At 36.4% G+C, this 26,640-nt stretch overlaps 1 protein-coding gene across 3 annotated transcripts in view; it reads left to right on the top strand.

The window, feature by feature from the left end:
• Positions 1–24,255, top strand: part of TFDP1 (transcription factor Dp-1) — a 39,958-nt gene extending 15,703 nt beyond the window's left edge. For 2 of the 3 annotated variants that reach the window (XM_027743506.2, XM_027743505.2), the window contains exons 4-12: positions 10,156–10,262; positions 14,434–14,555; positions 16,123–16,288; positions 16,482–16,628; positions 18,856–18,924; positions 20,240–20,391; positions 20,954–21,120; positions 21,724–21,802; positions 22,920–24,255. In XM_027743506.2, coding sequence (XP_027599307.1) covers positions 10,156–10,262; positions 14,434–14,555; positions 16,123–16,288; positions 16,482–16,628; positions 18,856–18,924; positions 20,240–20,391; positions 20,954–21,120; positions 21,724–21,802; positions 22,920–23,067 — 1,157 coding nt within the window. In that variant the 3' untranslated portion in view covers positions 23,068–24,255. The remainder of the gene's footprint in view (positions 1–10,155; positions 10,263–14,433; positions 14,556–16,122; positions 16,289–16,481; positions 16,629–18,855; positions 18,925–20,239; positions 20,392–20,953; positions 21,121–21,723; positions 21,803–22,919) is intronic. The other variant, XM_027743509.2, reaches the window with a different exon arrangement.
• Positions 24,256–26,640: the final 2,385 nt, after the last annotated feature.

Raw genomic sequence — 26,640 nt, 5'->3', positions numbered from 1 at the left:
AAAATAAATGCAGGTAATTAAATAGTTTATTACAGGCCTGCAGCTTGTCTGGTTTGAGAGTTGAGCTCTACTCTTGATGTATACCACTATGAATAATACAGCAAACTAAGCTGTCCTCCATTAATTTCTGCATCTCATTGCTTTTAGAGGGATTTTATAAAGTTAATGGACAGCAACGAATTCTTAATATTGAGAAGAAACAACTGTTTCTCTTGGCTTGATGAGATTATGGGTTTTGCCTCTAACTTGTCTGTGTTTTATGTGCAGGCTCTGCACATAATCAGAGATTAAAATTGCAAATATGTTGTCACCAAGTACTCAGATACATTTTAGAATGCATTCACTTAATTAGTACTTCCTGTGCCACTTTTTATAATTTTTATAATTTTTAGGGTTTTTGTTTAGTCTTTAACTGTCTTGAAATGTAACTACTGTACACAAAAGTACTAGAGCTTTCTGTAAGTAGCTGACTGCATTATATGCCGTTAAATCAAAAGAGTGCAGTTCTCTGCTGTTCCTTTAAATCTGTGCAAAATTTCTCTTAATTTCACAATTCAGTCCAAAGCAATCATGGAGTAAGCTTTCCATGGGGTAGCAGAAGTGTGTCTGGTATACTTAATTCTTAGGATGAACTGAAGGGGGTCAGGAAAAAGTCTTCCTGTTTTTCTCTGGTGGTCATCATTAAAAGTGGTGGTTTATTTTTTGGTTGGTTGATTGGTTAGGTTTTCGAGTGCTTATCCCAGTTTGCTGCCCCCAACAGCAGTAATTGGGCAGACTCTTCAGGGAGAATGCAGGAGCCTGACTACTTTTTGAAGTCATTCTTTTTGTGCTCTCACAGCACTCAAGGTCCTTGTATCAATAGTATCAGAGGGTGCATTCCATTATCTTTTTGGAAAAGTCCAACTTTGAGACCCAGCGAATCAAGAATGAAAATTCAACAAGAAATGTATGACTTGCTTCAGTTTCCACTTGTTACTAGACACATGTGAAAGGAGGAGGAGTTCAGCTGTCAGAGGAATAAAGGTTTTAGGGGGATGGTAGAAGACAAGAAACCAACTTGTGTGCTGGGTCATAAGAACACACTTGCAAAAGCGGTTAAAAAGAAAGAGCAAAATATTGTTACTGAAATGGTCTTGTAAGACTTTGTCAAAGGGCTCTGAGTATGTGACTGGTAGGTGTATGAATCAACTATGGAAGACAAGCAAATGTTGACCTTTCTGACCAAAACTGGTTAAGATGCAAAAATTCTTACAGCCTAAACAGCTTTGTTGCAATGCTTTCAGAATAGGCTGTGAATGGACTTGTGTAAATTTTTAATCTGCAGCAGCAGAAATCTGGTGACTGTGAACAGGTTCTTTTTAGACTGAGTTTTATTAGGATATATTGCTGTTGTATCTTAGATAAATAATGAAGAGGGAACATCACTCATCTTGCTGAACAACTGCTTGCTTAAAAAGTCCTAAAGCTGTAGAATCAGAGAGAGGGGATATGTTAGGGAGTAATCTCTGTATGCAATTCCTATCCACACATTCGTTCCCTTACTGTTCATTAATATCCACTGTCAGAAACAAGTACAACGTAGACAACCATTTTACTTTAACAAGTGGGGATGTGCTTCCAGTAGTTCATTTTGGAGAGACTGGTCTCAGCCACGAACTCCAGATTAAGATTTTTGTTTTAAAGCAGAAACTGAACTTTATTTATTTTAAGAGAAGAAAATAGTATGCTAAAAAAAAACCCCAAAAGCAAAAAAATACCCAAACAAAAAAAACAAGAAAACAAATAACCAAAACAAAACGACAAAAAATCCCAAAACGAAACAAACCAAAAAAACCACCAAAACCCCCCAAAAACCTCACATGACAACCTCAGTAAATTTTGTTTATAATGCATGATGCACATAATTTTGAATACATTAGTCATGGATATAAATACCATTCTAGAAAATGATCTAAAAATTTATTTCTTTAAAAGCATCTTTAGTGTGAAACCAAAGTAAATGTGGTAGAAATGCGATGGCAGCTTGTGTTTCCTCCAGTGCCTGTGCAACCTCCAGAAGAGGTTGACTGTAAATTCACCATGTTTTCTGATACCCCTGTGTATTTCCATTATTGGAATGTAACACTCCATTTATCCCTGAAAAAAACAGTATGACTGTGAAAGGTTTGTTTTACATGGTGACCAGGAAGGTGGTTTTCCAACTGGCTGATTCATTTTGAGAGTTAGCAAATACATATGGGTTGGAAGGAAGGAAAGAATTTTTAAGAGGGGCTAACCTAGTAAAACTCCTTCACAAGTTCATGTTTTCTATTGTTGTTTGGCAATGAATTTTAGAGAAGGAGACATTCTGCTGTTCCTGGAGGTTACATTTTGAAGAAAAGTGCTACATTCTGGTCCTTACCATATTCTGATCCTTGCCATATTTAGATTAGTGTTGATATTTCGGTATTAAATAGCACACTGTTCAATTCTAATCCTGTCCCTTGCTTGTGAAGAAATTTGGGTGAAAGAAATTATCTGCTTCACACAAGTGCAAGGAGAAAGGTAACCAGTTGTATTTAATATTGTATTGAAATTAAAGCTCTTGATTTAAAAATTACTCGGATAGAAAATTTGGATCTCCTCTCATGCCAGTAGGTGGCATTATTGGTATGTAACTGGAAAATACTTGTATGGCTCTAGCTCTTTTTGCCTCTTACACTTTAAAATATAAAGTTTCACATCTTACAGGCTAATGATATTCACATTTCAGATTTGGTAATTGAAAAAATAGAAGTCAAACATGTAAAATTTTGAGGTGTATATTAGACTCATATTTCAATGCTGCCTACCTGTAAGATTGTTTTGTTCTTTTTATTTATATTTATAAGAAACTTCTGCAATGTAATGTTGCTGTTACTTTCACTTGCAAGTTCAAACTCCCTGAATTTTGGCTGTGACTGGAATTGTTCCTCTGGAATAGAACTAGAGATCAATTGCAGAGCCCATGAATTATGCTTTAGCAAACAGATATATTCTTGAAATCGGTTATAAAATGACTGTGTATTATTGCAGTGAGGTACATCCAATTATTGTTGTTTAAAGTCAAGCTCAGGAAATAAAGCTGTTGCTGGAAATAGAAATGGTATTTTGGAAAATTTAAAAAGACTTAAAAAGTCTGAAAGTAGACCACGCAGGATATTTCAAGACAGACTTGGAAAGACCAGTTTGTAATACTTGAACTATTACTAGTCATAGCTAAGGATGATAAGAATCACAAAGAAGTCTTGAGTTGGTGTAAGAAATTAGTAAGTACTACACACTGGGGAAGGTCGATGTCTGTACAAAAGCTCAGAATTGCTGCATAAGCATGTTTGTTGTCTTAACAGGATGGTATGACTTGTTCAATAAGTAGAGGTGCTTTTACTTGACTTGGCACACAACTAGAGGTAGTCATCTGTGTGTTGTCATAACCTATAGTAGTTTGATGCCGTCAAAAAGAATTCAGTGTTTTCTGAGAATTGGCATATAACTAACTAATAAAATATGAATGATGTTGGTGAGAGAGCCATTAAAAACTGCAACTTCACAGGAGTGGCATCTGAGGAATCAGTCTTGCTGAAGCCCTGCAATTGGAGTCAGCTGTGGAAGTTTCTGTAGCAGCAAGAAGCTAAATAAAAGTGAGGAACTGAAACTTTCAAGTGTATGGGATAAATTGCTCTAAGGCAATTTTTTTGGTCAGTTTTTATTGACAGTATCTCAGCTGAATAGAACAGTACTTTTGATTAATGGAACTTATTTCATAAGTAGTTCATTTTCTTACTTTTTTTCCATGTTGGAAATAAATCCTTTGCCTTGAACAGAATCCAAAGAAATAGTTAAAAACCTTCCTTAAATCTGCAGTTCTGAATGATATCAAACTGTGGTTTTCATTTCTGTTAGCAGGCAATACATATGTTTTGCTCTTAACAAAGGAGGAAGGCACTACTGAAAGCACACTGAGCTGTCAGCTATTTCATGGCTGAAATAGCCCAATGCAACTTTCCTGAGTGGCAAATAAGAAATAGCTAAAGATGGTATGAAGAGAAGTAGAGGCCATCACTAAAGATCAGTGAGTCTAATGTAAGGTCTTCTAGAACGCTATAGCAGTGTTTGAAATAAGGCCTGTGACTTGCAGAGACCCTTAGAGAAATCTGTATCTGGAATCTCAGAGCTTTTCAGTTGAAAAAAAGAACCTTTGCAAAGGATTAGGTGTACTCAAGCTATTTTACATTTCTATAAGAGAGTCTGTTTGATTTTGGATTCCAAACTTGATAATTTTTTCAGACAGTTTTCTAGACACCACCCTGGGATTGAAGGGTGGCATGCTGGAAGGAGAGGGGCAGGTAGTGACCTTAAGACTAGTTTGCTATTTGTGTTCTGTTTGTTCTGAGCAGTTGTTTTGATGGACAGGTTTGGAGCTGGAATTCCATACGGTAAGGAATTTTGTTTGTGATGTTGAAGTCAAATTTCCTCTTCTCCTCCTTCTGTCTCTTCTTCTCAAAAGGAATTAAAAATCCACATACATAAAACTGCCAAAACTTAATCAATAACATTTTCAGGAATATTCTCATAGTTTTCATGTAATCTTATATCAATCTTTTGCGTCTTTAGCAAGTACAGGTTTGCTGGCTTTATGTAAGTTTTATTCCTATAAACTTTTTTCAAATTCCCAAAATAAGAGATGTAATGCTCCAGGTGGCACCTGGCCTTCTCAGAAGTGACAGTAGCCATGGAATCTTGTGTCTGTGTAATTTCCGTAAATCTTGTTCATGTATCGCTGGTCCTTTCTTTTTGATCTCCCAGAAGAGACTGTTGGGCTCTTCAACTGATATTCTCTGAGATACAAATTTTATCAGGTTGTTCATAGTAATGTTACCTTTTTGAGAGCATGTCCTATTTGACCTGTATTGAGGCTGGCTTTATGTTTCTACCTTCGAGTTGTATAGCTGACCTTAAGCTAGATTCTAACTGCTCTCTTAAAACCCATCAATGTCAAAGCCGATTATGTAATTAAGACATAAGTTTGCTGAATTCATAAGCTCCAAAACGTCACCTGAAAGGTTAATTTTCTTTAGACTTATCTTAAAATGACCCTTTGCTTAACTCCTGATCGTGTTTGTTTTTCCCAAACTGGTCTACTGGACAGAGTTTGGTTGCGACTGTTGCAGGAGATGGCAGGAATTATTTTGCATTCTGATAAACCACTGTTATTCTATACGTTCTTTTTTTGGGGTTGTAATAACTCAGAAGGTGCTTGCAAAATTACCTTCTTGTCAAATCAAATTCTCACGTATACAATAGCTCTTCTCTGCTAGAAGACAGACTGAGAAGATGTAGTTTGTTAGAGACTGCATTATCAGAAAACGGAGTTGTTTGCTCTCACAAGTAAAGAAAACATAAAGGCCGATTACTTCAGAAAATGGTATGGCACCTAGAATGAATGGAATTTGTGCTCCTGGGACAGGGAGTAACTCAGCCCATCCTTTTTGACCTGCACACCAAATTCAGAGTCACTACTGTTTAAGGAACTGGAGCGGTCAGCTTTTCGAGAGATCTACAGCATGGTCTGCAGAGGGCACTCCTTTCTCTGATTTGAGATGTACTGTGTCTTTTTTCTGTGGCATCTTAAGTTATTTTAAATGTTCTTAATTGAACAGTCCTTTAAACTGCTGAAAGTCTGCAAGGGATTCTTTCTTTTTGGTAAAACTCTTTCGATTTGCTTTTATGTAAAACAGCACTCCAGGTCAAAAGTTCTCCCCGGAATGCAACAGCTAGTCAAAGATAGCACTTATTTGTTTATAGACAGATAAATAACAGGTTTTGTTAAAGGGTGCTGCTGTTTCTGTTAGGCAAGTTTTATATGCCATTACTCCTCATTCCGTTTGTATCATTATCATCTTGGGTTTGGAGGTATTCCGGAATATTGTATGTTCTATTACCTTTAGGTTTTGTGATTGCTTGTAAGTACTAAGAGCATTTTTCCAAACGTTTGGGACACTGAGAATTTAAGTAGTAGTAGTTATATCCTTCTGTATACATTTTTTCCTGCTTTACATGGCCTTTGTGTGCAGTTTTCAAAGTCTTTAAGGGGGGGGAAAAAAGATGTCAGAACTAGCAGTATTAGTAATTTGTTTGTTTTGAAAAGGAAGAAGAGCTGGTGCCAGCAACACTGTTTGCAAACTTGTGGTTGTAATTTGTAATATGCACACTGTATGTTGTCCATAAAGTACAGGATTATTTGGATTGCAGTGATTGCTGTTAAGAGTAACAGTAATTAAGAAATGATTAGTAAAAATTCCTTTGAGAAACTAAGCTGTCAGTCACTTGCAAAGCTAAGTTAATAAAATTATTTCTGCTTGTATACTTAACAAACAAAACCACCACACATTATGAGCCTTTAATGAAAATGCAGATGAGTATGAGAAAAATGTTTGCATGAGAAGCAAATGAGAATATATAGTAGGATTCACTCGGGCAGAGGCAAATTGAAAATATGCTTTTTTAAAAAAAATTAGGTTTTTCTCTTTTTTTATGTATAGTTGAACAGTTACACTCTTTCCTATTTAATATGGTAGCTTTTATAAATTGACTTCGACTTTGCTTTGAACTGTGAAGCATGTGTTACTGTTCTTCCAGTTACATTTACATTTCCTCACCAGTCAGTTTGTGCTGCACAGACAGATGTACCTTGCAGTTTCTGTATAGAGCCAGGTTGGTTCAGTTGCATGAATTAACTCTGGCACAGCACCACAGGAAATGTTAATGTAATTAAAAACTTTAAAGAAGCAGTGTGTACTCTTCCCTTCACACAGATGTTTTAGTTGCAAGATAGCTATTTCTGTTCAGAAAATTAAATTAATTGGGAGGCTGGAGGCCATCTAATCTAACCCTACCTTCAGACCAGGATCAGCTTTGAAAGCACAGACCCCTTCAGTCATTGAATTTTGCTGTGTATCTGTGAGGAACCTCCAATTTAGCCTGTTACCACACGTTACCTTTGTGAATTTTTTCCTAGTTGGAATTTGCTGTGCAGCACCTTGTGACCAATCCCCTCTTTTCCTTTTGCTGTGTCTTCTGTCATCTCTGTAACTCTCCATTTAATAGTTGAAGGCAATGTTTAGATTTCCACAAATAACACCCCTTGCTCCACCTTAACCTTTTGCACAGGCTGCATGCTCCAAGCTCGCTCAGCTTCTCCTTGTGCAGGATATGCTCCAGTACCTAAGCCATATTGGTGTCTTCCTGCTGCACTCTCTCCTGTTTGTTAATGCCTCTCTTGCACTGTGGGCCCCAAAACTGAACAGGGACAGCTTAAAGAGTGCTGAAGGAAAAGGGACCAATCACTGACTGCTGTTCCAAAAGCAGCCCAGAATGTTGTTAGCATAGGGGAGTACTTTGGGGCACATGGTGCTTGTTTTCTGCCCCAACACCATGGTGTTTTCCTGGGCATCTGCTTCCTAACCACTGACTCCTGACCTCTACTGTTGTGTCAAGTTACGTTGTTACGATAGCAGATTTTTTTTGTCTGTCTTGACTGCATAAAAGTTTTTAATAAACAACACGATAGCATAAAGAATTACTTTATTTTTAAACATGCCAGACAAACTCTCCTGAGTGCATCTGAAGAGTAGAGAGATGATTGAGGTGATTAGGGAGAGTCTTATGGCAGTATTGTTTTTTATGAAGTTGTTTATTACTGAGGTAATATTTAGAAGTTACCTTAGGAAAAAATTCATAACGTGAATGGTTAGAAATCATTATGAGAGAATTGTCTACCTGTGAATTCTTAATGGACCTAGCAATGGTACTTCTATCCTTCTGACTCCTGAGTGTGTATAATTCTTATGGTACCAGAAGGAAAAAAGCCACATAGCCTGCACCGGTTTCTGAAGGGTTCAGATAACTGCAGATGATTAAATTAGACTGCTGTTAGGCATATTGGTTGAGTGCATGCCAGAGAAGCAGTAGACATATGGACAGATGTGATAATAGGCTTTAACAGGGGTTTTCTAGAGGGAGGGGAAAAGGGAAGTTAGGAAGTTATGTCTTTTCAAAGTCGTGCTCTGAAGAGTCAACAACCACATGGATAAGGATTATCTAATCAGTGTGATGTCCTTGAATTTCTTAAAAATAACAAAAAAAAAATTATCAAGGTCCTTAATCAGCCTGTTAAAAAAACTAAGGTGTGATAGAATGGGGCAGTCCCCTTCCCCCCCATATTAACCATTGGGTTAATGATTGGTGAAAACCAAACGAGATACAATGAGTACCCCAGGTGAGCTATTCACACCCAAGAGAGCTTTTGAATTAGTGGTAGGTTATATTATGGAAATGTGGTATTGGTGTTTAGTGGAGACCAAGCACGTTGAATTTTAAGAATTACTTGGAGAGGAACAGGGAATAAAGTAGAAAATGCTATAGAGTTATACAATAGCATATGGCATTCCTTGGTCATGAATATTGCATCCATCCCTGTCCTCTGCAAAAGAAAGGGTAGATAGAGCTAGAAAGAGTATGGGCAACAAGAACCGTCAAAGGTAAGGAAAGGTGATCAAATAGATGAGGTGTCTTAACCTTGGAAAGCATTTACAACTCTTGTTTTATACTGAAATGTAATTTTCAGATTGCATTATTGTTTTTAAAGCAACGAGGAGGCTAAAAAAAAGACATGTTGACCTCCACTTTAGGAAACTGAGAAGAAGCTACATGAGCACTACTAGCCAAGGTAGTTTATATTGATTTATTGTATTCTGCAGAGAGGAAGAACAAACACAATTAAGGCCATGATAGTGATGAGTGTACTTTGAAAGGACAGGAAGGCACAACAGACTTATGTTACAAACTAGATAGCTGCTGACTTTCTGAAAGAGCACTGGAAAATTGGTTAATGGAAGAAGGACATACTGCTCCATCCTGTTTGGGGGACTGAGAGTAGATTCTAGCGTGAAGCTGTCAGATATGGGTTGGTAACAGCAGCTGGGAAGTATGAGCCTTCTGAAAAGCAAGGGCTTTAACAGGATTTGAATTGTCCTCAACTTCCTGTAGATTTCCTGAATGTGCAAAGAGGGATGGTAGGCATCAAGGACCAGTTAGGGCCCTTCTGATGCCCTTGTAAAATGCTTACTTATTGCTTCTGTGTTGGATAATGGGAAAAAGAGGAATGAGCATTGTACCAAATCTTTCTGACCCCCCAGACCCCTTTAAAAGTGATCTGAGGGAAACAACTGCTAAACCTGACAATCAGATGACAGTTGTTTCAGCAAAATAAATGTCTCCAGTATTTCAAGACTGTTCGCCTAATTATTCTTTTTCTGTAGTATTTGTTGCTTCTTTTTGCTTTGCTTTGTTTGGTGTTGTTTGGGGGGTTTGTTCCATTTGGAGGTTGTTTGTTTGTTTTGGGTTGCTTTGGTTATGTTTCCTGAACTATGTCATGGAGCATCAAATTGCTAGAGGATACCTGGTTTGATATTTTTTTTAGTTGATTTTTTTCTTTTTACGTGGCTTAATACTTCCTGATTGTGTATGGGTTACAAACAGGAAGAGAGCAACCTTTCCTGCAGGGTTGGGCTACTGTGTTGATGTATCTTTCTGAAATAATGGATTCCTGAAAATGTTCTTTAATTCCCTGCCTTCAGCTGGGAGGGGACACTTAGAGAAAAGTTGGGAATGTTCTCTTGGAAAGGCCTGTGCTAGCCAAATTTTACCTCTTGTAGATCAGCATGCCTCAGAAGACTATGCCATATTCTAGGGCTTTGGACATGTTTGTCAGGTGGTGCTGGAAAATATTTCAGTAGCCACAAAGGATAAGGGTAGGAGAGGATTATACTTTTTGTTACATGCCTGTTGCCTCTATTACTCTACTGTGAGAGAAAAATTGGAATACAAGGAATTAAAACATGTTCATACTAGATCACTAACCTGTGAGGTTATGTAGGAGAATGTTTGAGAGAACATACTGTGACTCTTGATTTCTTTTTTTTTTCTTCAAATGTGTAAATGCTACATTTGTATTGAGACTCTCCATGGTTCAGGGCTAGTTTCTATTAATATGCATTGGTATAGTATAGATGAGTCTGGAATTGCTAAAATATACAGTGTGGCTGACCTGAAGCTATCTACTTGTATTTGTTTTAGGTGTTGTTTCTCTATTGGCTGTTCATCCTTCTACAGTAAATACGATTGGAAAACAGCTCCTGCCAAAAACATTCGGACAGTCTAATGTCAACATTGCACAACAAGTGGTAAGGAGACTTTATGGTTTGTTTTCTATTTTTATTTTTTATTGCTTGTACTGTTGTTTACACACGCTGTAAATATGCTTGGTAGCCACTTGTCATGGGCAGATAGTCTAGCTTGTTTCTAATTTTAATAGACTTATGTTAAAACAAATGTTCTTTTGCATAAAGAAATTCAAACATGACTCTCAAATCAACATGCGGATACCTGACTAGTCAGGTGGGTTTGTGTTTTGCTAGTCCTACCATTTAAAATCAGTGGCTATTTCAGGTTCTGCTTTGAAATCTGGCACAGGAAAATGTAAATGAAGTCCATAAGCACGTTTTTATGGAGATTGGAGTTAGGTGGAACAAAATTGAAAAGAGAACTACATTTCTTAGTGTTTAATTTAGATATTCTTTTGCTTAAATACCTATTGTGAGCTTTGCATGAGGTCCATAAAATTAGATGTTTCAAAGAATCTTATAATGCAATAGGTAATACATAGGTTATGATAAGTCATTTTTGAAGTGATCAGAATTAAAACTCTGAGTAGAGTTGGTCTCAGTCTTCTGGGAAGCAACTGTAACATGTAAATATCTGAAGTGGAATGTCTTATATTTGGTTTTCTTCTTGATAGGAAGGCAGTTTCTTGTCTGCCTTTCCTTTAAGCTGGCTCTAAGGAGTGTTTTATAATTGAGGCTTCCTGAATATGTAAACTGTACCCCTTCACCTGTACAGGTGTAGTGCAGATCATTTACTGGTGCTGCATGTCCAGCAGTGGTGGTGAGTTAACTACTTCTTATAGCCCCTTGGAAGTGAGTATAGTGAAATCTGAATGAAATTGCTCCTTCAGTAGGAGGTGTTTTATCAATAAATTTCCAAACAAATAAATTCAGAGTAGTTAGGCATTCTTTTCATTTAAAATCGGTAATCAGCAGTAGGAGGAGAATGTTTTAATTATAAATCATAGGCCATAATGGCAAAGAGGGAATCCCTTCTGGGCATTATTGTGAGACTATGTGCATGCTGACTTAATGCTGAAATTGAAATGTTCTTTCAGGTAGATTAGAAAAATCTTATTTTAAAAGTATCAAAACCATGGGATAATAATGAGATTAGAAAGCATCTGATGCTTTTCTGAAATTTTCAGCAGTGACTAAATTGTTTGCAATGTTTTTGTGTGTATATATATACATATATATGTTATACATTCTTGTGTCTTCTGTTACAAGTTTAAATTGACAACTCCTCAGCTATATTATCTATGATTAATTTCACATCATAACATTATTTTAAAAATGTGGGAAAATTCCATTTGCAGTCTTTTTTTTTCAGCACTTTGTCTTATTCTGAAAATACTAGCTTTTTTTTTTTTTTGGTAAAAGAATGGGCCCATAACAGTATATTAACTGTTATCAGTGAAAAATAATACGCTTAGTTGTATGCTGTTAAGAGATGGTGGGTTTGTGTATATATAGAGAGAGAAATTTTGGATACATTTCTCTTGACTTAACAGTTCTGAAGGGGTTAGCCAGAACTATAAAAAAAATTACCTCTAAACCCCTGAAAATTAAGAGGAGATAAATTTTCCATTAATGGACAAAATGTTCTTGGGCAGCAGAGCTGAGGAGTTGGCCTGTGACCACTCAGTTTTCTAACTTTGAGTGGCAAAACCAGGTTTTAAATATTAAAGTACTTAATTTTTGAGCTTTTGTTCTTTGTTCAGGTAATCTGATTTCTTTTTTTAATATGTCCTTGTATAAATTTTTTCTCTTGAGTACAATGGAGTCTTTGGTCTGTCTTGATGTTTTTTCCTGTTGTTCTGATCTTATTAATTATTAAGGAGCTAAACTGTAAGCTTGTTCTCTTGAAAAAAAGGAGACTTAAGAGAAACAGCATGTATTTCTTTTTCAACTTTTGCTTCCCTCTCAAAGTCCCTCTGTTTTCTCCAGAACCATCCTCTAAAGATTTCATTTTAGGATATTCCCAGTGACTCAATACTGTAAAACTCTCTTCTTTCAAAGTCATTGTTGTTTATGAACTTTGGAGTAAAAGTTAGCAACAATAGTATTTCTATTAAGGAGCCAATAATACTGAGCAGTTCCTTAGAAGATTCTGAAGCACTGGACTGTAGAGTCTTCCTTAATAGAGATACGTTAAAGCATATAATTCTGGCTAGTTTGCAGATTTTTGTGAGTTAGAATGGGAATGCAGAGTAGGTTTTGAATGTGTTAACCAGACTTCACTGCTCCACTCTAAAAATGAGCCTGTGGATTTGTACACACTTCATTTCTTCCTTTGTACTGTTGAGTATTTCAGGACGCTACTGAGCACAGTAGAGATCTAGGGCTTGCTGCTGCCAAATGGCTTGTTTTTCTCCCAGCTGTAATTCCTTCCCGCCTCCCCTGTACTCGTTTGGCTCTCATCTTACTGCACAGTGATATAAATTGTAGATGTGGTACCAGGGTGATGGTGGGGCTCCTTGTAGAATTAGGAAGCTAGACAATAGAGTGGGACCTTCTAATTTTAGCCTCTGCAAGCAAGGTATTGAATCTTGTCTTGGAGTCTTGTGTCATTGCATCAGAGGCAATAAAAACTGGCTTACAGCTTTCCTCGGTTCTCTGTATAGTCTGCATTACTTTAATAGCACACAGGTGGTTTTCATAGTCTTTTGAGATATTTGGTGAGCCAGACCGGTGGACAGCAGATCTGATAGTATTTTTTTTCATGGGGAGAAAGTGAGCAGGTTCAGATGTATCCTGTGCCTGTTTGGCAGTCCCCACTCTCTGTTTCCCACAATCAAAGTTTTGGTTATGAAAGGTTGTAGAGGAGATTACTTGGCGTTCCATAAAAATTAGAAACATTTCAAGTATGGATCAAAGCTACTGGGAAGGGGAGTACCTAAGATTTTCTAGCTGTCAGACGTGGATGTAACAAATTTGTACATCAGCTACTCAGAGAAGTGACATAATCTTAAGGAGACAGTATTTGGGAAAACATACAGCTGTTTGATGTTCCAGGCAGCTGAAATTATGAACATCTCATAGTCACTAGACTACCTTTTGCATTGTATATTTTAAGGTTATTCAATTTTTTGTTCATTTTAACTTTCACACATAAAATGTTTCATTTTCAGTTTTTCTATTTGACTCTTGCTGATGGTAAATTATTGAAGCTGGCCTAAGAAAGAAACTAAAGTTTTGCTGCTGAAACAGAATTTAGCTGCAGGATATTATGACAAGCAGGTGATTGTGAGTTTAGATTCATTCTGTACTTGTTTCACTTACCTGATGTCAGGGATGCAGTCTGCTGTTTCCACTGGGAGATAAATGTGCCCCCCAAAAGTAGGCATATCTTTCTATGAAACAGAAGTTTGTATGGTATCATTTTGTTTTCCTAGATCCATATTCTCTAGAATGTTACGTTTATAACATTTCAGAGATAAAAAACTTCATCTGCAAAAGCGGGAGTCCTGTTTCAGCTTGTTTCAGAGACAGGAGGGCATGGTACTTTGCCTGATCAGCAAATTAACACATCTTCAGGATCATTTACTTAAAAGCTGGAAGACTCTGATTAGCTGAGTGTGTGCTCTTTACATGTTCACGATGGAATGGGTTTGCCTGAATTGACGTCACTCATTGCAGTGATAAGGAAAGTTTACCCTTATATTCTACTCTCATCTCTAACATGGTAGTTTTGACTAGTGATAGGGGCTGACAGCAGGAGAGAATTTGGCCTTTCTTGCAGTTTTTCTCTGCTTTTACTGATTTTCAGATCTTCTTGTTTCCTGTGTTTGTATTTTAACTGTAGTTTACTGCAGCTTCTTCATACATATAGTCTGACAGGGTTGGGGGTTTTTTTCCCTCATTTTTTTCTGCCATTTCCTTGAAGGGAGAAGAGCGTGTGTGTGTTTTGATCTTGTCTAAATTAGTGTTGAACAGTGTTAAGAAATATAGCAAGAACGAACAGCCCATTTAAGAAGGATAAAACAGAAAAGCGTATTACTTAGGGAGTGCCCTCACTATATAATCTATAGTCTGAAGGTTTTTATGCTGGTGTGTAGAAATTCGATGCACCTAATAGAAGTATAGAGAAATAAGTGTTAGTGTTTGGATAAGGCATCATTTGAATTGTGCCACTAATAAGTATCTTGCAATACTTACCATGTTCCAAATTATTTTAACTTTACTGTAGGTAATCGGTACACCTCAGAGACCTTCAGCGCAAAATACTATCCTGGTAGGAAGTCCACATACACCTAACACACATTTTGCATCACAGAACCAGACGGGAGATTCTTCACCTTGGTCTGCTGGGTGAGCATAATTAAAGTTACAAAGAATTAACAAGTTGTTGGAACTTTTGTTTTAATATTAATTGTGATAGTGTATGTACTCCTCAGGCTAGCAGTGTGAGAGAGACAGTCTGTTTACCTTACCATCAAGAGCACTTCACCATTAAGGTCTAGTCACACAGGAATGAGTACGTCCTCATTTGTTGTAAAAGATTCCAGAATACTTTTTGTAAGCTCTGGTAGATATTCTGACATTACTTACATTTAGAGAATTTAACTCCTAAAAGGACACAGGAATTCGTCTGACTTGATTTTATGATTTCTCTTTTGCTGATATATTTTCAGAAAAATACAGTATGTTTTTGATTGAGCAAGGGTATCTCAAAGTATCATTCGAAATGACAATGTAGTCCTTTTTGGGAAAAAGTGTTAGATCCAAGGAATGCATTCTTTTGGTGTGTTTTTTTAAAGAAAGCTTGTTTTTAAGGGTCTCTTGTTAAATGTAGTTGCTTTAAGACTAAATTTCTCAACAGTGGCTTGTTACACATAAATAGAATCATAGAATCAGCTGGGTTGGAAGTGACCTCTGAGATCATCAAGTCCAACCCTTGATCCACTACCACCGCGATTACTAGACCATGGCACTGAGTGCCACATCCAGTCTCATCTTAAAAACCTCCACGGACGGAGAATCCACCACTTTGGAATTATACAGTGAAATGAGATATGGAGAATTGTGACTTTCCATTGCTAATACTAATTTTGTTAATATTTGTAATTTTCTTCCAGTTACAAGGAACGTTTTATTTAAAAAACTTTGTAGAAGCAGAGAACTTTGTTATACTGCTTGTATCTTGTAACTTTGAAGTTTTAATAGCAACTTCATATACGTATAACTTCAGATCTGTGTTATAGTAATAGTGTAATGTTTAGTGAGTTCAACCAATACCAGACTTTGTCTGTTCAGCCAGTATCAGACTTGCGTAGAAAATGCTCAGTGTATCTAATTTTTTTGTGGTCAAACTAGATGGGCTATTTTAAATTAAAAACAAAAATCTTAAAAATGGACAAAAAAGTTCTCTTACATAATTCAGTTTTCACATTTTAGCGTTTATCCCCTTATGTCTTCTTGTCTTGAAGTTTGGAAGATTTTCTTTACTGACTCCTTAAAGGAATATCTCTATTTTTAACTCATTATCTGCTATTGGAGACATTCCAGGCCAGGTTGGATGGGGCTTTGAGCAGTCTGATTAAGTTGAAGATGCCCTTGCTCATTGCAGGGAGGTTGGACTAGATGACCTTAAAGGTCCTTTCCAACCCAAACTGTTTTATGATTCTGTGATTCTATTGGATCTAGCAAAGTTGCCAAAAGAATGAATTTGTATTGTGTTTCAGCATCAAGATAATAGAATTGTTAAATATTGAAACCGTAGGGGAAAAAAATGTAGGAGAGAATGTTGGGAAGGGGTGAGAAGGAGAACAAAAGACAAGGCTTGTTTTTTTACAGCAGTGTGCTTGTATTTGAAAAAGAGACATTAAATATTCCGAAGTTCAGATCTCCTTAAGATACATGTTATATGCATATTTAGGAAGCGGAACAAAAAGGGCGAGAAGAATGGCAAGGGTTTACGTCATTTCTCTATGAAGGTTTGTGAGAAGGTACAAAGAAAAGGAACCACCTCATACAATGAGGTGGCAGACGAGTTGGTTGCAGAATTCACGACCACCGATAATCACATTTCACCAAATGAATCAGTAAGTACATGGGAGGTCAATTACATGTGAACTGAATGGGGGAAGAGAAATTTCTTTTGAGATTTTTGTATGTTTCCTACTGCTAGATGAAACAGTTCAGACCCAAACTTGAGTTTACCCATTTACTGTAATATACAAAATATACAATATTTTTGACACAGGTATGTTTTTGATTAATATTCTATGCCTACAGCAGGCTTACGACCAGAAGAATATTAGACGACGTGTCTATGATGCCTTAAATGTCCTTATGGCCATGAACATTATCTCTAAGGAGAAGAAGGAAATCAAATGGATCGGTCTACCTACTAACTCGGCTCAGGAATGTCAGAATTTAGAGGTATATGCATTAGGAAGTTCACAATGGCTTTGTGTTTGAGTAAATGTTTACAGCTTTAATATGTTCTGATACAGTATGTGCATGTAATCTTCTGAGATATCAACATAGAACAGTGTGGTCCCATTTAACTCTTTTTTTTATTTTATTTGTGTAAACTGAACACGCACTCTTCAACTTCCAGGTGGTTCAAATGTATCTTCTTTTGATTCTGTGCCAAAAATACAGCTTTGTCACAGCTTTTACAGTGTATGTGAAATGGTTCTGAGTGGGAGTTAGTAAAACTTAGAGATTAATGTGTATTTCCAACATTGCTATAGTGGTGCTCAAGAGTTGGGAAGATTTGTTTTCTTCAGATGCCAAACAAATAATACCATCTGTGATGGTAGATGTTGTGTATAGATCAGTACATACAGGCAGCTCCATTGCTGCAAATCTTGCATTTTTCTGACGGTTATCTTCCATGAATGTGTCAGACTTTCTTATTGCATGTCTTGGGGAAGAAATGAAATGTTTTATACTGAAGGCAGTTCATAAGTTCTGGCAGCATATTTTTAGTATCTTGAGATTTTCCAGATAATAAAGTTACTGAGGTTTACTGAAGTAAGTTCACTTTATCAGAATAGAATGAGACTCTGTATTTATTCTTAGTAAGTCTGAATTTTCTTCAGCAGGACTAAAAGTCAGTGTAGAAGCAGACAAAGCGAGGGGGAAAGTGGAACAAAAATGTTTTGAAGTCTTATCTACAAAGGTCTAATTCTAATTGTTGTTTGGTACTAATACTTGATTTTTCGTTTAGTACTGTAATTGCTGTCTAGATGAAGTCAATGGAGAGAATCCAGTCGTCAACCTGATATTTATATAAATATCATCCCAAGTGAAAATTATTTGTTAAGAGAGTGATAATTGGGGCATAATTAGTAGGATGAGTATGGAAGGCGAACTGGTTCAAAAATAACAATGCTGTATGCTGAACAGGGAACCATCAAACTGGAAGGATTTTAAAACTAGATCTCCTTGGATCTGTCTTACAAAGTATGGCATTGCCCATACTTTGGAGCAAATTGGAGCAAAAGAAAAAGAAGCGTGGCTCATTCAGGTGGATGTGATGTCATGATTGACGATGTCCTAAAGAAGAGTAGGATAATATTAATACTGAAGCAAAAAAAGCAACTTAGAATGTAATAATGCACAGTGAAGGTTCATGCATTTCAGATGGGAACAGTGACAACTTCTGATTAAAAGAAAGTGAGAACTTGTTAATTGACTGTCAGAAGCGGAGGAAAGAGTTCTGTTAACCACTGAATAATTGAGCCACAAGTGTAATACCAGTCTTGAAAACAGCAGAAGTCCTAAGATGTGTTGCGCTTGAGGAAATTGCAAGGTTCCTTCCTTCCCTGTTATTGCTTCGTTATGAGTATTCTAGCTCCTGTTTCTTCAAGCTCTCTTGACATTTAAATTGTTAGTAATACTACCTGTCAAGTTTTGCAATAAGATTCTTTTTAATGAGTTTGTGGAGGCTAATGTTTAATTTGTGAAATTGTCGCACCTAATAAAGTTTATTTTGCTATTGCATCTGATATTGTTTAGCTTCACCCTTACAGTGTTAAATATTAAGCCAAATAGTTTATAAGTAACATAGGAATATGAGGGGTTCCCCATCAAGTATTTATTATTTTAAGTATTTTTAAACTTGTCTTTTGTATGTAAATTATAATATTAGATTGGGTAAAATATGTCCTGATAATGCAAGAGGGAGGGTGTGGGGCAGTTAATAAGGTCTGTGTCTTTAACCTGCCAGGCAGCGTAGTTTACGTGTTTGTGATAGCAGCTTCATTTTTTTAAGCATCTTTGATGGATCTTCTCCAATACCTCCAGTATTTCTAGACTCTACGTCAAGTGGATCCTTCTGGTCTATCTTTGCCTCCTTGAGAGAATTCCAACAATTCTTTGAGGCATAACTTCTATTTGCAGATATGTTCTTAGCTTCTTCCCAGTCTGTTGTACTTTATTCCCCAGTGTTCTAATTCTGCTTTTTGTTTCAATTTCCATCAGTAGTACTGATGCGAGTCTTGATCATTCTCTAAATTATCTGCAGAATCTTAATGATTGATATCATATCTCTTTCCTCCAGTTCTCTGGTATTGAAATGATTTTAAAGGGAGAAAATGTCAGTATAAAATTCTGCTTGAAACCAACAAACTATTCAACCCTTTTTTTCCATTTCAAGGTGGAGAAACAGAGAAGAATTGAAAGAATAAAGCAAAAACAGTCTCAGCTACAAGAACTCATTCTACAGGTACAGTCAAGGTACTCTTGTCTATAGGGCAAGGTAACTTATATTTGTATTCCTGTTGTTTTATCCCAAGGGATATGAGGGATGGGAAATTTCTAGAAGCTAGAGGTAAATTTCAGGATAAGGTATATGAAGTTTTAATGTAGCACTGTAGTAGAGGTGGGACCATGCTGTTGGCTATGGCTATTGGGAAAGCCAACAGCCTTCCATGACTTTGGATGAATTCTTTTGGAGTTTCAGGTATGTTTAAGCAGGATTTATGCTGATAGGAGCTGTACTTCGTACTGTACACTCTGAATTTTCCAGTTCAGTTCTTGTATTTAGAATGTTCCTCTGTGTCAGAGTCCATAGATAAAATTAAGTGACTGTAGAGGTCATCTGTCATAATGCTCTGCATCATTACTTTCTGGGGAGTCGCTGACGCTGCTTTGTAAGTGGCTGAAGCACTGTGAAACAGTTGCTGAACTCCTTCCCAGATTTCCCCGGTACACTAGGGGAAGCAGTGGTCTATCCGCTAAGTCATTGTGCTGCTGGTTCACTGAAATATATCCCTTAGTAGCTGCTTTACCTACACAGTAGGAATGGAAATCTCTGGGATGCAGAAAGTACAGACAGCTGTGAAACAGCTGTCTGATTTTTATCAGTCTCTGTGTTGGCTTTGGATTTTGGTTTTAATTCCTGTTGATTTCATTTGGTTTCATGGCCGGAAAAATACTTTTTCTTTGTTTGGTGACTTACTGTAAGATTTATAACTTGAGTGTCAGTGACTCACTTGAGTTTTTAATTCTTCAAATTGCTAATTTTTAAAATAGGAACTTTCTATTGTGGAAAACAGTTTTAGTAAGATATAAAAGTCACTAATTTTTACTGGGTAATTCAGAAACCTAATGTCATTCAAATCCCAAACATTAATTTTTTTAGCATATAATATTTCAGCAAAAATACCGTATTAATCATTCAGGTGTTCTTTTGGAATGCAGTAGCTAGTAGGGAAGAGTCAAGGGAAAGGAAGTAGGACGCTAACTGAAAACTTATTTTCCCTGTCATTATTATCTATCCATTCTGTCAAAGATCTGTCCAAGGAACTGTCCTGATGTAGTTATTAAAAATGTGCATTCAATTAAGTTTTACTGTGTGGTATTTTTCAATACTATGATTTGTCTCTTCTTGCATCTTAACGTGCAGGATTATGGTAAAAGCTCTCTGTCCTTTTCTGCATTTACTTGCAGCAACCATTGCTGGAATTCTGAGAGATTTTTTTGTTACCGTGATCTTAGAAGCTTAATTCGTCCTTTCATATCACTGTTGCTTTTTCTAGCAAATTGCCTTTAAGAACCTCGTTCAGCGAAATCGTCAAGCGGAACAGCAGGCAAATCGACCGCCACCTTCCAATTCTGTCATCCATTTGCCATTTATCATTGTGAACACCAGCAAGAAGACAGTGATTGACTGCAGTATTTCAAACGACAAGTAAGTTAACAAAGTTTTCTGTCTGGCTTTTGGTACAGCTCTGTGTTCATATAAATGTTCATATAGATCTGTGAAAAATTAAATACAAATTAATTTACTGGTGCCTTTTGTAGATTGAGAACACACATTTTAGACAGCTATTTTGTATACCTTTTTAATAAATAGAATAGTTGGTTCACATTTAGTAATTTATTCAAGACTTTCTGTCTAGAGATATTAGAAGCCAAGTAAGGCAGCTCCCTTGAAGTTTTGTGTTATACTTAACCAAATGGTGTTTTCCTTTGGCTTTAACACGATCAAATGCAGCCAGAAGAATTGAAAATGGATTTTGCTTTCAGGACTGCTGTTCTCTACTTTTGATTCAAAAAGCTGTGTTTTTAATCTGCTAAATAAAAGCTGAATGTAAGCAGTCATGATCAAATACATAAATCTTGAAAAATTTGGTTGCATGATGTGATGTGTCAATAACACTGTGTGTTAAGCTTTTGAAATGCTGCAATTCCTGAAACTGGAAAGGTAGTTAAAATCACTGAAGCTAATTGAGACATTTTTTCCTGTCCAGGTTTGAATATCTATTTAATTTTGACAATACTTTTGAAATTCATGATGATATAGAAGTACTAAAACGAATGGGAATGGCTTGTGGGCTAGAATCTGGAAGCTGTTCAGCAGAGGACCTAAAAATTGCAAGGAGTTTGGTTCCTAAAGCTCTGGAACCCTATGTGACAGGTTAGTTACTCCAAGAAGAGTTGTTCTGTTTTCCTCCTTAATACAGGGCTCTAAGAAAAAGCATGCAAATACCTTAGACCAGTTTATTTTCACTGGTTTGTGGTGAAGATTTCTATCAAGTTCTCAAATATATGTGCTTTTTAGTGTTCCTTAGGGAACAGATAACATAGTGACCGAGAGAGAATGGGCTCTTGCTCTTCACAGAACCACGTTTTGCATTACGCACTAGATCTTTGCAGTGTGTTATTGTTTAAAGAGGACAGTATTTATGGTTGGTTTGCCTGCAAAGGCAAAAGGTAGTAAGTGTCAATATATGGTCATAACTTCATTTTTTATTGTTTTGTTTTCATTATATAACAATACTGAAGACATCTGACTTGCTCATTTAAAAATAAATGTTTGGGGTTTTTTAATGTATTTTGAAATTTTGCTGTTGCACTAGCCCTTATTAAAATTATGCTGTTTTGGATATAGTATATCAATATGTTTTGTTGTTTGGGTTGCAAGACTCCTTTTCTGGACTTTAAAAGGATTAAGCATTTTCACTGAATTAGACGATTGCGTTTTGAAGTATTCTTGAAATGTGTATTGTTCATTTTACAGAAATGGCTCAGGGATCAATCAGCAGTGTATATGTCACATCATCAGGTTCTGCATCAAATGGCACAAGATTTTCAGCCAGGTGGGATAAAATTACCAATTATTTTTTAAAATCTGTGATCATCAAAGAAACTTAATTAGATATTAAATGCTTCATGAAACAAGTTCTTTTCTGATTAAATGTGATATGGATATGTGCTTTAAGTGTATTCTCAGGCGTTGCTTTTACAGTGGTTCTTACCAGCATCATGAAATCTTTTCCTGTATAGTGGAAAGGTGTTAGACTGGTGTTAATCTTGGATGTGTTTTTCGTTTGGTTGGGATTTTTTTCCTAATTTTGAGTTTGGACAAGAAACAGATACTTCCGTAGCGATACTAAAAGATACTTTATTAAGAATTTATGTCCAAGTTTAATAGTTTATCAAACTATTGAGAAAGTAACTATGAAATAGATTGGCAAAATAGCAACTAGTAGTGGAGACAGGAATTTTCGGGCTCTGTTAAAATAAAATACTTGTGGATACAGTTAATTCCTGTAGGAACAAGACATTTCAGACCATATCTATAACAAGTGTGTGTATTTTGGTGAAAAAATAGCACTGATCCAGGAGGTGGAGTTTCAGTGCAGGGATACTCTCATAGAGGGAAAGATAAGAGATGCCGAAGAGCTTGTTTGTATTTTCTTTGATTTTAAACTGAAAAAGAAAACCACAATGAGAAGAAAACAGTTTAAAATTAAAAATACAGCACATGACAGTTTGCCATGTTATATCACAGAACTAAGGAGAAGCTATTAATTCCTTGATTTTCCAGGTCTTTGAATCAAGATTAGTGGTTCTGAAAGACATGATTACTTGTGATGCAAATAACCAGTGCTACATAAAAATACTGTAGAGCTTAGATAGCTGTGTGGCCTTAACACTAAATGTACTTTAGAAGAAACCTGAAAAGCATATTTCTAAGATGCCTGTGAAAGGGTTTAATCTTTATATTAAACCTAAAGGAAGAGCCATTTCAAAATTACTTTAAACTGCTTCTGCTTTTCTGAGACAGCTTGTGCATATATTAAAGACAGTTTATGAAGTGACAGTGGCAGATTCATTAAAAGAATGGACTAGATATGATTATATTTAAGAGCACGGTAAATTGGGAGAAATCATTAAGCAGTGACAACTGGCTTTTTTTTTTTTTTTTTTTAGTGACTTTTCCAATGGTGGAGATGGGATGTTGGCTACAAGTTCCAATGGATCTCAGTACAGTGGCTCCAGAGTTGAAACACCAGTTTCTTATGTTGGGGATGACGATGATGATGATGACGATTTTAATGAAAATGATGATGACGACTGATGCCCTTTGCTTGTAGACTATTTTTTGTTAAAATTCAGCAGGCTTCAGGAATAAATTGTTCTAGGGAGAAGTGTCTCAAATTACTTTGCCCCATCCCCCAAGGAGAATATTGGTAAGCAGTTCTGAGTTTAGAAATTGCACCTCTGATAAGCAAACAAGGATTGTTTTATGTAGGATATTTTTAAATGTGGTGTGGATGTGTGTTTTTGATACCAGTGTGTTAATGCAGAGCCTTTATTTACTCTTGTTTTAGGGGTTTTTGGTTTCTTGACTGTTTTTTTGTTTGGGTTTTCTTTTTTACTTGAAGGAAAATGATTTTGCCCCAAATGTTCTTGCGAAGTTTGGTAAAGAAAATGTAGACACATCATTGAGAAATAAAATACTATCCTTCTATGTAAAATGAATACACCGAATGGCAATTTATTTGGAGTGTATTTTGATTATGCCACTTTTTGAGGGATAGTGAGCTAATGTAGTAGTGTTTTTTGTTAATCATGCAGTGTCCAAAGAACCAAACAAGAAAGAAACGTCCTACTTTTTTACATGTTAAATTCCAGGAATATTGTTGTGAACTTATTTTCCCTTAAATGATATCTAACATAATGATTCCATCAAGTTTATATACTTCTCACTGTATGTTGGGACATGTGAATTACAAAGTTTTTGGCAAATGTTTACTGCCAGTTGGTGCAGCTATATAAAATGTCTTGAAGGTTTGGAATGATTTATTGCTTATGGTAAAATTTGCCTGATTTCTTACAGGCAGTCTTTGGAGACTTTTTATTATATAGTTGTTTACATACTTATAAGTCTATCATATAAAGACATGTTCTGAAACAAATGTTTGTATTTGTTTCATAAGCATCTTCCTGTAATCTATTATAAAGTTGAAATTAAATATAGAGAATGTTTTAAGTTTTTTAACTCAAAATTTGTCAATCATTTTTAATAGTTCATTTTTATAAAAGGAATGTCAGGGCAGGTGGTAGTCTTTGTAAATTTATTCACAAACAATTAACTGCACAAATACTGTCAGCTGCCTATTCTAAGACAGTAGTCTTTTTGTTGAAACACAATAAACTTTTCTGTAATATTTTATGGAATATAAAGAGACTATAATTGTTTGACTTGTTTAACCTTGGCACTGTTAGTTTTTATTAATAAAACGCGCATGGGCATTTTTAACAAGCTCTGTGGTTTTTCTAATTGTAGGGTTATTTTAGAACATTTCACTTCTTGTCACAAGACATAGAATTAGCTGTCCTGGGGTACTGCATCTATGCTACAGAGGGCCCAAGTTTTTTGCTTTGATTTAGTAATTTGCCCTTAAAACTCTTGGTACCTTCTGATGCAAAAAGCAATAACTTACCAGGTATACTCTCTCCTTTCACACCTCCTTGTTTTAGTCATGTTGCTCCTCAGCATGCCAGGTCAATCTTAGTACTGCAATCCAGCTTCTCTGTTTAAAATCCCATGCTTACTGTTCCAACTTTTCATCCCATATTTCTCAGCCCTAGCTTTCTGTCATACATTCCCACGTCATCATACCGGATTTTTTAATCTACATTCCATATACTTCCTCCTTAAACCTTTTTGTTAGATCACATCCTCTCCTCCCACCTGAAAGAGCGTATTGAACTGGCTCAGTCACTGCAGGCTACTGTCGGAGTCAGGATTTGTTGCTTCCACAAACTCCAGGGAGTTGCTGCAAAGTCTAATACATGTGCTGTCTGTGGTCAGGGCTCCTGGATGCACTTCAACCCTGTGGTAAATGCGAAGTGTGTTACATAGTTTTTTCTCTAAGGGATTATGCATTGACAAACCTTCTGTGGAAAGGCAGGGATATGGATGCTTACCATAGAGCAGTTGATATGCACTGAAGGTTTTCTAATTGTATCAGACTTTGTAAACGTGAGTGAACCAAGCCAATCAGTTTTGCGGGCCTGGGAAAACAATTTTGGGGAGAGGGGGGCTAACTGAGTGCTTGGCTTCTCACTGAGGATGTCGTTCTCTGCAGTGCTAGTGCTAGACACAGATTCTTGTGGTTGAGTCAGCCGATTCAAATTATCTTTGCTGAATGGCAGTTTTATCTGCAGAGGGAACTTCAGGCAGTCCAAGGCAATTATTCCAGTTTTCCATTGCATTCTAAATCTCCAGTGTATGATCCAAGACTTACCTGCAAAGAGTGAGTAGAGGGATGTTAGCTAAGGAAGGCTAAAAGCATCCAACAGTTTCCTTTTGGTTTTTATTGGTGGAATAGTCCTCAGATGAGGAAGGGTCAAGGTGGGAGTGAAAATGTGAAAAAATATACATTTTCAAGATGTTACTTTTCTTGCTTTTGGTTGCTGATGAATCTGTGAAATGGAATTTGATGGTTTTAACATTGGAATGGTTTGGGGGAAATTAATTTTTACTATATTCCTGGTTGCACTTGATGATCTTAAAGATTTTCTTTCTAAATGATTTTATGCTTCTTTATTACCTTTGTTTTAGGAGAGCTTTCTGGTAAAGGTAACACTCAATAATGAGAAATTCTATAGACTTTTTAATTACTTGCTTGATTTCAAGCAGTTACCTCATTATAGCGTTTGGGTGAAGGAGGAGAGGAAAAAAATAAATAAAATTGAGACCAATGGTGGAGGAGGAACTTGAAATGAGGAAAGGAGACTTGAAGAAGTAGGAGGAGGAAGGAACCAATAAAGAACAGGTTGGAACTTATGGTCTTTACAGAGGGGCATAAAAAGAGAAGGTGTAAATTGGAAAGAATGAGAAAACAAGAGACGAGTCAAAGACTGCAAAAAAGACTAGTATGAAAAAAGTTATTAAAAACAAACAGGCAGAGAAGTGTATAGAACAGATGTAATAATGTCAGGCATGCATGCATGAAGGGAACTGGAAGGTGGAAAATGACTGTATGGTTCTAATCTCTCAAAAGGGTGGTTCCACATGTTCAGATGGAAAATGGAAGATCAAAAGCAAGAGGAAGTTGTGGACAGGAAACTGTTGAGAAAATCTGTGGAAGTAGGAAATACTTTAAGGAGGTAGAAACTAGAATTCAGTTTAAGTTGAAAGATTAATTTATGGTAAAGGTAATGAGTGGTAATAAGGGCTCAGTTTGGGGTAAAACATGACAGGGAAGGAAAGTACTTTTACTTGCTTTTGTGATGTGAAGAAGAGGAAAAGTTGTGAAGTGTGTGTTTATGCCTCCTAAATGGTCCTGCAAATAAATCCTGGGAGAAATGTGCATCTTTTTCTAAAGTGCTACTGAGTTTTGAAAGACTGACTGTTTTGACATGTGGAACAAGTTAAGGATTTCTTCAACTATTTCACACATAAGCTGTTTTGTTTTTCCCTAGGAATTTTTTTTCTTAACTAAAGAGAAGCAATTATTACTTGGAAACTTTTTTTTTAAAATCTTCCTTCAATGAGAGGTGGCAACAGTTGAAGAGAAGAAAAACTGTGGCTTATAGGATGCTGACTCTTGAAGATGACCGTTTTTTACATTGTTCATGCGAGGAGGTGACTGTCACAAGATAAATCTCATTTCTTTTATTAGTGAATACACAGGTTGTG

Source organism: Pipra filicauda, unplaced genomic scaffold (assembly GCF_003945595.2).
Source record: "Pipra filicauda isolate LSUMZ 115617 unplaced genomic scaffold, ASM394559v2 scaffold115_size4368891_pilon, whole genome shotgun sequence".
Classification (NCBI taxonomy): domain Eukaryota; kingdom Metazoa; phylum Chordata; class Aves; order Passeriformes; family Pipridae; genus Pipra; species Pipra filicauda.
This window is presented reverse-complemented; position numbering and strand designations above follow the sequence as displayed.